This window comes from Calidris pugnax, unplaced genomic scaffold (genome assembly GCF_001431845.1).
Source record: "Calidris pugnax isolate Ruff unplaced genomic scaffold, ASM143184v1 scaffold42, whole genome shotgun sequence".
In the NCBI taxonomy this organism is placed as follows: Eukaryota; Metazoa; Chordata; class Aves; order Charadriiformes; family Scolopacidae; genus Calidris; species Calidris pugnax.
This window is the reverse complement of record NW_015090920.1, coordinates 5765339-5779684: the sequence shown is the minus strand read 5'-3', so window position 1 is coordinate 5779684 and position 14346 is coordinate 5765339. Positions and strand designations below refer to the sequence as shown.

The following is a 14346-nucleotide window of genomic DNA, read 5'->3' as shown; positions in this document are numbered from 1 at the left end:
CGGCCTCCTCCGCCGAGGCCTGGGCCGGCCCGCCGCCGCCGCCGCTCGGCCGATGCGCCCGGGTCGGCCGCCATGGACAAGATCCTGGAGGGGCTGGTGAGCTCGTCTCACCCGCTGCCGCTGAAGCGGGTGATCGTGCGGCGGGTGGTGGAGTCGGCGGAGACGCCGCTGAGCCAGGCGCAGTGCCGCGCCATGTTCGCCCTCAGCACTCGGCTGGTGCTGCAGGGCCCCGACCCCTTCCAGCGGCAGGTGGGGCGGCAGGTGCTGGAGGCCTACGGCCGCTACCACCGGGCCGAGTTCGAAGCCTTCTTCAACCGCGGGCTCGTCCTGGGCCTCCTGCAGCGCGGCTACGGCGAGCTGAGTAACCGCGACCCGGCCATCCTCGACTACATCCAGGCGGGGCTGCGCCTCATCATGAGCTGCCCTTCGGTGCTGGAGCTCTTCGAGCTGCTGCAGGTGGAGGCCCTGAGGCTGGTGTGCGAGCGGCCGGCCCCGCCGCTCTGCGCCCGCCTCTGCCAGCTCCTGGGAGACTTCCCCCAGTGCCTGCCCCGCGGCAGAAAGCTCTCCCTCGCCTTCTGCCAGCAGCTGGTCCGCAGCATCGCCCACTTCCAGAGCCAGGGTAGCCGGGAGGCCGAGCTGCGCCTCTACGTCTCGCAGGTGACTCAGGTCAGCGGGCTGCTGCGGAGCGTCTGGAAGGCCGAGCCCGACACCCTGCTGCCCTCCTTGCAGGAGCTTTTCGCCATCATCTCTGCCGTCGGTGAGCGCCGGGGGCCGGTGGGAAACGGGAGGGGTGTGGAGTTAACGGGGGCGAGGGAGGAGAGCGGTAGGTCAGCCAGCAGAAAGGAAAAGCCCTACCGCTAGCCAGCACCAGTCGCTTTGCAGGTGTTGTTTTGGAACCATTGCTTCCTCACCCGGATACTAAAATGCAACTTTTTGGCTGTTGAGGAAGCAAAGCCTTCACGATTATTTATTTAATTTTTTCCATTGAATGGTTGGGGTTGGAAGGGACTTTTTCCACAAAGATAAGCTACAGGGGAAATAGTGATTTACTTAACCACAGAGCAGTATGTTTTTTAGAAAAACTCATGTTGCGATGCTTTAAATGATATACCAGAACAGAGTTTTGGGTGTCCCGGTAGGAAAAATTAAAACTCTCATTATCAATACCTCCTCTTCCTCCTTGCTCCCTCCAGAAGGATACCTTAGGTCTTGGAAGTGTTTAGTCTACAGAGCTTGGGTGTATGTAAGGATTATATCAAACTTGGTTATCATGAGAAGGATTTACTGCCTGAGTCATCTAGATGCCGTTGCAAACAGGTCCTTTCTGACCTCAGAAATCTATGAAGTACTGTATTAGTTCACACTGGAAAGTGACTTTGCTGTTGAGGCACCTGGGAAGCTTAACATTCTATCTTGCCGTAACTGGTGTGGTTAGCAGGCAGTTGTTGAGAGAGAACATGGGAAATATCAGCTGCATTGAATCCTTAGGCTTAACATCAAGTATTATAAACAATTGCATGGTACTTCTTTTTAGAAAAAAAACCAACCGCTTCTCAGCTCCATTGAGGGTGGAGGAGGAAGTTAGGGGATTGTCACTTCTCTTGCATGGGTATTAAATGAATAAAAGGAGAATATAATTTGGCACTATTCATTGTACTTAATCCATTGAAACTTTTTAATTTTGTTTTGTGATGCTAGAATGTTAGATGTAGGGTAGACTAGTTGCAGAACTTTACAGCCAGAATGAAACTGTAAGATAGAAAATAAAGCTAATTTTTGCTGTGGGGTTTTCTTTCTAGTTTCTTACATTATGTCATGTTCAACTATTACAGATAATTCATTTGAACCTTCTGTTGCACTGGCAAGTCTTGTGCAGCACATACCATTACAGATGATTACAGTACTCATCAGGAGCCTTACTACAGATCCAAATGTGAAAGATGCAAGTATGACTCAAGCTCTGTGCAGGTACTATATTTCATTGTAAAAAGGGGAAAAAATCTTATTGCCTTGAAGTTGTCGCTTAGGTTCCATTAGAAACAAACAAAACCACCTCCTTTTAAAATGATATTCTAAATTAGGCTGTTTGGCATGTTAAGGTAATACGTATTTATGGTGCTGTGAATGTTTCTGGTATGGTTTCAGTTTAAGGTTGCTGCCTTCATTGCTTATGTGGCTTCTTTCTCATGATTTGCTGGGGTGGATGAAGAGGAGGGTTAAATAGAAACTAAGAGAAAGCCAGCTGTGTTCCTTTTAGAGGACATTTTCTGTTTAGATCTCCTACTTCATGGGAGATGGCATAAATAGGAAACTTCACGGGGTTACAGTCAAGCTGAGAAACAAGGCCTTGTTTTCAGAAGATGAACCTTTCCGCTTTTCCAGGAAGCGGAGTGGCTCTCTCACATGATTATCTTACCCATCATGTTCTCTGAAGAGAGGAGATGATTGGAAATGAGCTTTAGTGCTTAGTTTTGAGATCATTTTTTTTCTCCTTAGTTGTCTTCATGACTCTTTAGTAGGATTCACAGGGCACAGCCTCTATTTCCATCTTCATTCAAGTCTCCAGAGGTTTTTTGGGTGTTTTTTTAATAACGGAAGAATAGGAATGATGTAAAAACAATTGCATATTATGCTTCTTGTCACTAATTGAAACAGAGTTAACATGAGATTAGTAGCACTGTTAACAGACTGATTGCAATCTTGGTTAGTATCTTCAGATATGTAAATAATAGGGATGCAGAAAGATGATCGTGGGAGAAAGATGAAGACCTTCATGAAGTTTTTTGAATTATTTTTTTAAGCCTATGGAGGAATCTGTTATTGAGCACTGAAGGGTAGAAAAATGAGCAAAACAGTTAAACAGGAGATGAGAATGTTAGAGATTTGTATTGTTTAAAAAAATTTTTTTAGAAGTTTTTCAACTAAAACAACTTAATGTGTGCTATATTATTTTTTAACTATAACCATTTGAGTGGAGTGTGATACTTACACATTTGTGTAGTGTAGCACCTGCACATCTTGGTGAATTACTGAGGTTTTTTCACACTGCAAACATTCCTTGTATTTACATTAAATTGAGAAACTGTGTTTAATTTGAAAACATAATTAATGACAAGAAGCAGCATTAATATATTAATTTGAGGTAAGACATTGTTTAGGGACTTGAAAAGAATCTGCTTGACTGAACAGATTTTTAGCAAAGCTGTGTGCCCAGTCTTCAATTCAAAGCTGGGAAATTCAGAAGGATTTGTGTATGTGAATAATTGGCAGTAATGTGCTGGTGATTAATTTTCATGTTAGTGTAGTTTTACTATTTATGTTGTATTACCTGCTTCAACACAATGCGATTGTGTAATTGTAGCTTTAGAATGGCTTTTCTGTGTGCCTCTGCTTAGAGAAGTAATGCAGTGCTGAGCTTTGGGTATAATAGGAGCTGTTATTATCAAATAAGTGCTCTTTCTTAATACTAGCCATGTGGTGGGTTGGTGTTTTTTTTCCTCTTATTTTCAAAAGGGCAGTGCAATCTTACTTGCTCTGTTCATTCTTTGAAGCAATACTTGATTTTAAGAGGGTCTAGTTCTGTTCCATGGAAGTAACTTTTTTAGGTACCCCTTGTTTTTGTTTGCAGATACTATTATGTCACATTGTATCTAGTTTCTTTTTGTTCCTCTGGCAACCCTTTGCAGTAATTACTCTCTTCTGGTTTAGAGGAGTAATTGCAAAGAGGATAATGCAGCAGGAATGTCTGGAGCACCAAATGACAATGTTGTCATCAGGCTTGCATCATTCCGAGGAGATGCAGAACTCCAGGCACAACAAGGTCTCCTGATGAGAGTCAGCAGAGCTTTGGTGATTTCAAATTAGAGACCTTGTTGTTCACTTCCTAAGGGTAACTTCCATGATGTTGCAGAGTCTGTCTAAAGTTCAGCACAGATTAGTAAATAATCTGTAATTAGAAGACTAATAAGTTTCATCTGTTCAATGGGGCTTATATTAGGCACAGGTTTGTGCAAGAAAGGGTGCTTGCTTTTTGGCATCACTGAGCTGTTCTGTATTGGCTCAGCTGTCTCATGAAACATTACCTGAAGTATCAGTGAGGAAAAGCAGCAAATTGTTGAGTCTCTTCTGGGATATATGACTACTTCAGGGGTCTGCATCAGAGGTCTCAAGAGGAAGCCGACTGCCTATACTCAGTATGTTGACAAGTATAATGCTTGTTTCACTTTAACTGAAGTATTTTTGTTCAGAGATACTGAGAATTTTGCTAAGAAAAAATCCAGGCATGACCAGGCCCTGTGCCCTGTTGGTGAAGATGTAAAATATTGTAGAAGATTTTTTTTTTTTGAGGGTGCCTGGTAGTTTGAGGATCTTCAGTTTTGTTGTGTTGTTTTTCTCTAATCTGAGGGATTTCCACCTGAGCTGCCAAATTCTTTGTCTGATGTGGCTAAGAAGATATTTTTGTGGAAGAAGTTACTGTCTCAGGTTGCATTGCACAGATAATTTTTTTTCTATCCAGCGATACCAGAAATGTAGTTCTTGTTAGGCACATACACAGATAGCAGAGCTGCTCATTTTAGGGTGATATGAGGCAGAAGGTCCTCTTGAGGCATTGGGTGTTCTCTTAATTGGGTCAAACACAAACATCTTCTGTAGTTTTATTCATGATCATCACATCACATACTAGTATCTGCCTTTGTATTAAAAATGCAGTTATTGATTGCAACAGGGCAGAGGCCGAGTAAATTCAATGCAGAGAGGGTTTAGTAACCAAAATGTCTAATCTTCACCTACCAGCTCTCAGATTTGATGCTTTTTTGGACAGTGTCAGGCAAGTCTGCAAGCTTATTTCTGTTTCCTCTTCTGGCTTTTATTTCTTCTCTTAAGGCATGGACTCTGCTTTTAAGAACAGAAACAGATTTTAATGATGATAATTCTATCTATCATTTGCACAGAGAATGGGCCTTCTCTTTACAAGGTTAATCATACTGAAATGATGGCCATTGGCCTATTAGTAACCATCTTGAGTAGTTTAGTAGTTAATTATACTGACTGGAGATGACACAGGATGGCCTATCGTGTAACCAGAGCAATGGGATGAAACGTGGAAAGTCCCAGCTCCCATCCAGAAGCGCTGTTTTTCATTTGGAGTTTGTGAGTCAGTGTGGTTTGAAGTGCATGTAGTATAAAGATGGTAATCAGATACCTTAGAACAGTGGTTCTAATGTAGGGCTCCACAGAATACTCTTTACTAAGAAGTTAATTAAGAAAACTGAATATACTGTCATTAGGCTTAAATTAACTGTGCAGGTGTTTGTGCCACTGTTGAAAAACATCAAGCTTACAAACTGGGAGGGGGGAGAGAGGTTTAAAGATGATTGGGTTAAAGATGAAGGGGTTTAAAGATGATGAGGTTTGGGGCCTATTTTTAGGTTAATTCTTTGTGGGCAAATGCAATTTGGGCCTACTTTTTTCATTTCCCCCCTTTTAGAAAGTATATGGAAAAGGTGTTCAGAATAAACACATTTGAATTTGACATCTTGAGAAAGTGAGAGCTTTGTGTAAATTCAGTACAATAATTATGATGTGGTTGTGTTTTTCTTAAGTTGTTTTTTTTTGTAGTAATATGGAAGAAACTAAGAAAGATCTGTGCCTGATTGTTCAAAAGGGCTAATGATCCTTTATTTTAGAGAAAACTTTGTATGTTTTATATGTAGATAGTACATAATTCTAAGATATACACATTTTCGAATAGGTTCTAAACATTTTTCTGATCCAATTTATAAAATCTATGTAAATTTTAGGGTGTTTATGGTAATACAATATGCCCTGAATGCACGTCTGGTGTTGCTAAAGACTGTGGTTTTCATTGTAGTTTGAAATCTGAAGACTGAAAAACCCCAATTCCAGTCTCTTTGGAGCTCTTTTAATCTCCAGAAGAACATAGGGGCTGATACTTCTGCTTCAGATTGATAATCGCTAATTATGCCTATTTGTAGAGATAATGACTATTTATTAGGCTGGTTACTTGTATAACCTGTTCAGTTCTGCACTAGAATGTAGTCTCTCAAAATAATTAATCTCTATGAGGAGCTTTTCCAGAACAGAAATAGAGAAATACAACTTCCTCTTTCTATTGAATTACAGAATAGAATCATAGCATTATGATATGTAGATTGAGTGGAGCCTTTGGTAGTCATCTGGTCCAGTCTTGCTCGAAATAGGGCCAGCTTCAAAGTCAGACGTGGCTGCTCAGGGCCTTCTCCAATCGAGTTAAGAGCTTTCTGTGAAGATGGAGATGCCTCAGCCTTACTACATAACTTATTTCAATGTTTGACCAACCTCATGGTGAAAAATTTTTCCTTCCACTTAATTAGCAGTGTCTCATCTGGTTTGAAGAGCGGGATCTTGTAGTCGATTAAAGATAATCCAAAATATTGCTAAGTAAAATCTCAGAAGAAAAAAGCCTAAATTCCATGTTTTAGCTGTTATTTCCTTGTGATATCATCTGTGTTTTAGGATTGCTTCAGCTTATCTGCCTGTCTGCCTTGAGTATCAGTGTAAATTGTCTATTAGTTTAGAAGGATAGAATACCCCTGTCTTTTGTAGTAAAATCTCAGAAGAAAAAAGCCTAAATTTCATGTTGTAGCTGTTACTTCCTTGTGATATCATCTGTGTCTTAGGATTGCTTCAGCTAATCTGCCTGGCTGCCTGGAGTATCAGCGTAAATTGTCTATTAGTTTAGAAGGATAGAATACCCCTGTCTTTTGTTGCTGATATTTCACTGTATTTTCTATGCATAGATGAAGTCTCTTCACTTTGCCTTTTCCTTAGCTGTAGTGAAATTCTTCCTTTTGGGATGTTGCTGATATTTCACTGTATTTTCTATGCACAGGTGAATTCCCTTCACTTTGCCTTTTTTTAGCTGCAGTGAAGTTCTTCCTTTTGGGACGCTGCTGATAGTTATTATAAGATCCTTATAACATCTGCTGCAACGTATTTAAATTTACTATTATAAGATCCTTATAACATCTGCTGCAATGTATTAGATTTTAACTTTTTAACTGAAGGTATTTGAGCTGACTTCCAGGAATGCAATTCTGAGTTGAAGCAGCTTCTTTTTGAAATTTCATCTGAATAGTTGATTTTGTTCTGGTTTGAGGTAAAAGGTTTAGTTAGGGGGGGAAGTTCTCAGGTACAGGCACTTTTTTGCCACAAAATAAAAATGTTAGCTACTAGATTTTAACTTTTTAACTGAAGGTATTTGAGCTGACTTCCAGGAATGCAATTCTGAGTTGAAGCAGCTTTTGAAATTTCATCTTAATAGTTGATTTTGTTCTGGTTTGGAGTAAAAGTTTTAAGAGGGGAAGTTCCCAGGTATGGGCACTTTCTTGCCCTCAGTAGTATGTTTTTGCCACAAAATAAAAATGTTAGCATAATGTCTATAAAACCAGGGTTCATATCCTTAAGTAACATTAATATACATAGTATTTAATTTTGTATGCTGATGTATTTGGGGGGTTGCATTTACTTTTAATGTATAAAATAGATCATTATTAACTACAGAGTTAAATGACTTGAGGTATAATCAGAAATATTTTATTACTTGCCTAACGTTCTAGCATTACTTCTTGTGAGTTTCTGTGTAAGCTTGTAACTGTCTGGGTAACATATAGAATCTCTTTGTTGAAATCAAAACCCCCAATATGCCACTAATTTTATTCTTTTTTTCTCATTTTTCATTGATATTTCAGAATGATTGACTGGTTGTCCTGGCCTCTGGCGCAGCATGTGGAAACATGGGTGATTGCACTGCTGAAAGGACTGGCTGCAGTCCAGAAATTTACCATCCTCATCGATGTCACTCTGCTTAAAATTGAATTGGTATGTTGGAAAAGAATGTTTGAAATTGAAGGAGAGGGAAAGGAATTTGTAACAGCTATGCAATTGCGTAGCATCTTTTGTATTGCAACAGATACTATCTGATTATTTTGCAAAGATGGTGCAAATATATCTCTAGCTTTCAGTTGCATATAATGACTCTTTCAAATGGTTTTGGATTTGGAGATCTGTTTGCGTTTTTACTGAAATTTCACTTCAAGATTTACTGAAATAAGTGTGTGTTTTTTAGGTCTTTAATCGACTTTGGTTTCCTCTCGTGAGGCCTGGTGCCCTTGCAGTCCTTTCCCACATGTTACTTAGTTTTCAGCATTCTCCAGAAGCTTTTCATTTGGTAAGTGACTAAATGGTTTTCAATTCTTGGAAATGTCATTCATGTGTGATTTCTAAGGTGGGTGTAAAGAAAAACAGATGTGATGCTTTTGGATTTCCATTTTGTTTCAAAGTTCCAGAATCAGATTTCTGTGGTTCAGACCGCTAGGTTTTCCAGCTGGCAGGTTCAGCCACTTAATCTGTAACTGGAAATGGGCATTGATCTTCCTGGTATGTACACATTTCTGGCAGTAGTATCTGGGCGCTGCATTTTATCTTTGACCATACATTTCTGGAAATCCATTTTACGTGGTGTGAAGTCTACTGATAAAGTTGGGCTGCAAGTAGACTTTCAAGCACAACTATTTTGGGAAACTAGATAACTGTTATCTGTTATATATAATGTAATCACCTTAGATAGGTGCATGAGACCAAGAAATACTTCACTTTAAGAAAGCTATGCTATCTATATTTCAACGTACATACAGGGAAACTGAAGGATTCTATTTTTAACAGCCACTCTTCAAAATGCAGTTCCCCAGCTGAAGTGGTAGATACTAGGTTATGATGGTGACTCTTCGTATTAGTACAGCAAGATGTATAGTGCCTTCCGTGTTCTCATGCTCAGTGTTTAGCTTAAAATTTGAGTGAAATATGGGTCTTTCAGACTTAAACATGGCACACTGTTTCTGGAAGCTGTTGCCAAGTCTCTTAGGCCTGAAGGATCACAAACCCTTTGGTTGGTTAGAGTGATTGTCTTCTGCCTGCTACACTGTTGTTTAATGATAGAAGCCTAAAGTTTCTCTCTCTTCCCCCTGTGACCCTAATCTTGGCCTAGGATAGATATTTGAGACAAAACAAAAAGAGCTATGTAGCCTTCAATATGCTCAAAATGTAAATATTTCATATACTTACTGTATTGCTGTTCTTCTTTGTTCCTGAGAGACACAAAACATTCATGAGAAAAATGGAAAATATGAGAAGACTTAGTCTAGAAATAGGCATTTGCTTTAACAAGGAAAACTTCTACCGCAGGCTTCATGCACTACTGCATAAACATCTGTTTTGGGAACTTTCATTGTAATCATTTTCCCTCCATTTTAAATAAGCTTCACTATCACTTTTTGAGCTACCACAGTCATATAATATCCTGTAATATTTTCCTACATTTAAACTACTTGTTTACCTTTTTGTAATAAATGGGCTGAATGTAACATGGTTAAATGCACATTTGGTAAATGTAAGTGAATTTATTTTGCAGTGCGTCTGAGTTAACATTTCCCTTCCCTATGCTTGAGCATCATCAGCATAAATTACTTGGGGTTTTTAATACAAGAAAAACACTCTGTCTTATGATGTAGAACTTATCATGATGTGTACTATAGAATTCTAAAATCCACTGGCATATAAAATTTTAATTCAGCCTCAAGCCAGAAGTGATACGTCTGTATGTATTCAAGGTGTAACTTTCAGTATTATGCAGCATGCTGTAAGTAAGAATTTGGCTTTCAATTCAAGAGAGCCTAGAGCCTATACTTTTTCTGTTCTTGCCACGTACTTTGTCTGTGCAAAATTATCATATCTACTTAATACTAATCTCATTTTTGGAGCTGAATAGTTACTTCTCATTGCAATGTACCCTCATCTGTAAAGTGGGAGAGGGAAAATTTTCATTGCAACTTTCACTTTTGACTCTGTAGTACACTGAATGCTTAATCTTGTTGGTTTCATTTTTAAACAGTGGATATCTTGCTTACCAAAAAAAAACAATAGGGTTTCTTTATCTGAGATGTAAAAATATTCCTTATACTTGGAGACCAATTGATATTTGAAAAAGTGGCAAACAAGTATTTTGCACCTGACCCCTTTTACTTTGGTATTTTGAAGTATATTAATTCCTGTCATTGTTATACTTTCCGGAAATTATGATATTCTTATTATTCTGCTCTGTATTTCATGTCTTTACTATCAAACAATTGGTAAGCTAATTTGTAATAAATTATTCCATCCACTTCTTTTGACAGTTAATCCATTTTGATCACTTGGGAAGTGACAGTTGTGTCTAAAATACTTTGGTTCAAAGTCCTTACTGTTTGGGACTGCATTGAAATAACTTTCTACTTGATGTTTTAATACTAATATAGAAAAAGTCTCATGCATTTAAAAAAGCAGACAGAGCTGCACTGAACATGGGGAAGGAGATGGTGTAAACATTTCTGATTTTTACTCAATTTAAAATAGTTATGAATCTGAACTAATCCTCAAATAGATTGCCTTGTATATGGTAAGCTTTTTTTAGCTCATTTACTGTCTTGGTTTATAGAGCCTAGTGCTCTCACTAGGTGGAGCTGTGAGCCAGTTTCCCTCTTGTAAACTAAATAACATGAATGTATTCCTTGGCTTCAGATCCCAAGTGTTAGATTCTGTTTAAGGAAAATTGAGAGTTTTGTTCTAAACACTGTATCTGCGAAATTAGAACAGGATGCTGCACTGTTAGTGGTAGCACAGAAGGAAAATTTTTGCTGTTAATATCCTTAATAAGATGTATACGTGACCATTTAAAATCTTAAAATACATTTTCTAAGTTCATAAAGTTCCAAAACTGTGAGCTAAAAAACATTGAATAATTAATTGTGTTGTTGGAAAAATGTCAGGAGTAAAAATAACGCATGTTTTTCAAGTCATTGTTTCTCAACCACGTCTTAATTTGGAAGATTATGTCCCCTGTCATTTGGTGTGTGCAAAAGAGTGAAATGTGTATAACAAAAAATGTGGAAAAATGAAATTAACACCCTTGTTTGTTTGTTTTCCCATTCAGATTGTCCCACATGTCGTCAGCTTGGTTCACTCCTTCAAAAGAGATGGCTTACCTTCCAGTACAGCCTTTTTGATGCAGTTGACTGAGTTGATACACTGTATGATGTATCATTATTCAGGATTTCCAGAACTCTATGAACCCATATTGGAAGCTATTAAGGTATATTTGTTTTGTTTTCCCAAATATGAAAGCAGTAATCCCAGAGTTATAAATTCTTTAGCAATTTCACTAAAAGAGAAGAGCTAACTACATAATTTAGTGTGAATTCTAACTGTTTGGAATATGCTAGAGAAATTGTCCTGAGTGTCCATGATATGATTATAGCAGGCTTTAAGAAAAGCCTGAAATGAGATCCTTTATTAAAAATACAATCTAACTTCTTAAGCCTCCTGTAATTCTTAATGTGCTTTTGAGGTTTATTCTAGGCATTTCATTTCAACCCAAGCTAGAAACTGTAATGTGTGTTCATAGTACTAATAATGTTGAAATAGGTTCTGAGGACTACTTGGCGTGGTGTTAATCTTTGGCTAGCTCCAGAACACCATTATTAAGCATTACATATTAATATTGCAGTCAGCATTGCATGCCTCTTTGAGTCAAGGATGCTGACCTATGTTGTTTCAAAACAAAATTTGGCTTTTTTTGGATAAATACCTAAAAGCATATACTTCAAATAAAAAATAAATGTTAAAAAACCTCAAAACAACACCCCAAACCAGGTAACGTAGAACAAAAATACAATCCCAAAAAAACCCCCACAAAAACCCACTCGGGTATTACTGCCTGATTTTATAGTAGTAGTATTGCAGTTAAATGGTTTGACTCTTAAAAAGCCTGTAATGATTTAATTCTGGGTACTGTGGACTTTATCCTTTCATTCTTAAATTTTGAGTTGACAGAGCATGAACATATTTGTAGCAGAATAGAGGATGCTTCGGGGCCTATTAAAGCTTGAAATTTGAGAGGTAGCCTTTGGTGTTAAAAGGACTCTGTGAATATACAGGTCAAAGGTGACCACCAGCTCCTTATTCCTGCAATTTGAGAGTCAAATAAAGAAGGCTTTGAAGAAGAGGGCTTGGGAGGGGTGTTGTATCTTCTGGGCTATTAGGGGTAGCAAGACCCTGAAGGAGAATACAGGAGCAAGTGAAGATATCGGGCTGCTGAGCGGTGAGATCTATTATAAAAACAAATATAAAAACCTAATAAGTGTGTTAAATGCTTCTCTTGTAGGATATGCCCAAACCCACTGAAGAGAAGATTAAGCTGATTCTCAGTCAGAGTGCCTGGACTTCTCAATCCAGTTCTCTGCCATCTTGTTTATCTAGACTTTCTGGAAAATCTGAAACTGGGAAGACAGGTCTAATTAATCTAGGAAATACTTGCTACATGAACAGTGTTATTCAGGCACTTTTTATGGCTACAGAGTAAGTTCTTTTCAACAGCTCTTTTCATTGCAAATTAACTTTTATAATCTGGAAGCTACTGGGAAAAAAATTGTCTCTCTATAACATTATTACACATTTAATGTTTAAAGAAATGAGATTTCTTGCAGTGTACAGTACTGTACAATTGTTTTGCATCAGTATTAGAGCAGAATCCAGGTATTGAATAGAAGTGTTATGTGTTTTGCTTTCTTTCAAAATGAGTAATTATCTGAGCTGGAATAATGGCTGCATTGTTGTTAGAAATATAGCAAGGAAACTAATATTTATATATCTTTTTTCCAGTTTCAGAAGACATGTTTTATCTCTGAATCTAAATGGGTGTAATTCACTAATGAGAAAATTACAGCATCTTTTTGCATTTTTGGCCCATACCCAGGTATGTCAGTATATGGCATCTGCTGTTTTTTAAGCCTAGATCTAAATACCAGAATTTAGGAACCAACATGATGCCATGGGTGTCCTCTTGAGCATAGTAAAAATACAATACATTCCTAAGGGAATGAATCTGCCTACAAACACACAGATGATGTGGGTGGACTTAAGGAAATCTGTGTTTCCAAAGTGGAACATCTTGGTATTGTGTTGGTTTTGTAAATGGGCAATAACAGATTTTCTTTGAGAAGCCAAAATGAAAAAATCCCAGTAAGACCTGACTTGTTATACAAGTTGACTAAATAGAACTTTCTAGGACAAAGGGTGACTTTCTGCAATGATTTTTTACAGTAAATTTTATTGTAGTTAAAATTCTAAACTGGACTTTATTAGTGTTCACAATACTTTGCTAGTGCTAGAAGGATGTAAGACACTTTTGTTCTCCTTGATTAATAACAATAAGCCTATTGTGAAGGGGATGAGGCTGGATCACCTTAAAAATAAAATGGTACTTATTATATACTGGTGTTCTTCTGAAGAAAGAAAACTTTTTTTTAAGCTTGCCAATTAGAACAGTAACTGCTCTTATGCATAACATCTGGTTTACACTCACTACATGTTTCATATTTGCCTGTAGGATCCACTAATTTTATCTGTGCACTAGCGGTGATTACTACAAAATTGTCTCTCTTCCTAGGATTAAGTGGTTTAAGTATTTGTATACCATATGTTTCTTACAGTTTCTCTAGAATAATGTAGTCCAAAGTTCAGTGGTTAATATAAAAAAAAAAAAAGTAGTTGTATGTAACCTTGTCTTTCCCTGTCTCATGTGAACAGAGGGAGGCATACGCTCCTAGAATTTTCTTTGAGGCTTCCAGACCACCATGGTTCACCCCTCGATCCCAGCAGGATTGCTCAGAATATCTCAGATTCCTGCTAGACAGGTACAGTTGTTATTCATCATTCATCAATGGGAATGAATCTACAGTCTTATCACATAATTTTGAACTCGTAGGAGCGGTCATGTAACAGTTCCACTGCATGATTGGGGACCAGGAATTTTGGGTCTCATTCCTGGTTGTGTCTGGTCTACAAAACATTTCTCTTCATGGGTTTAATCTGCATTAAAATCTGTATACCACCTTGTATCCACATCATTTAAAGAAGGTTATAGGGGTAGTAATGTTCTGTTTTTACACATCTAAACTTGGGTGTTAAAGTCACGGTCCTGTTGTAAATTAACGTGGTTGTTGAAAGCAGTTTAGTTGTGCATCTGGACCTTGATGTTGGTGGAGACAACTATATTTTACATACAGGTCAGATAAGTCATGTAGAGATTTACATGTGTTTATAACCAGTTTAATAAACCAGCAAATTGTCTGTAGCACAGATAAAATTACCTAAATTTATTAGTAGCCCTCTTTAATTTTGCTTGCTGAGATGTGGTTTAAACAATATTGCTTTATGACACGTTGCACTTCAGGAGAAGTTTATCTCAATAGT

The 14346-nt window shown here is 38.1% G+C and overlaps 1 protein-coding gene across 1 annotated transcript in view; it reads left to right on the top strand.

Moving 5' to 3' along the window:
- The first annotated feature begins 6 nt into the window (after nucleotides 1-6).
- The window catches only part of USP38 (ubiquitin specific peptidase 38), a 23812-nt gene continuing 9472 nt past the window's right edge, over nucleotides 7-14346 (top strand). The window contains exons 1-8 of the mRNA XM_014949860.1: nucleotides 7-757; nucleotides 1833-1968; nucleotides 7752-7881; nucleotides 8129-8230; nucleotides 11027-11185; nucleotides 12257-12450; nucleotides 12754-12847; nucleotides 13681-13787. Coding sequence (XP_014805346.1) covers nucleotides 73-757; nucleotides 1833-1968; nucleotides 7752-7881; nucleotides 8129-8230; nucleotides 11027-11185; nucleotides 12257-12450; nucleotides 12754-12847; nucleotides 13681-13787 — 1607 coding nt within the window. The 5' untranslated portion in view covers nucleotides 7-72. The remainder of the gene's footprint in view (nucleotides 758-1832; nucleotides 1969-7751; nucleotides 7882-8128; nucleotides 8231-11026; nucleotides 11186-12256; nucleotides 12451-12753; nucleotides 12848-13680; nucleotides 13788-14346) is intronic.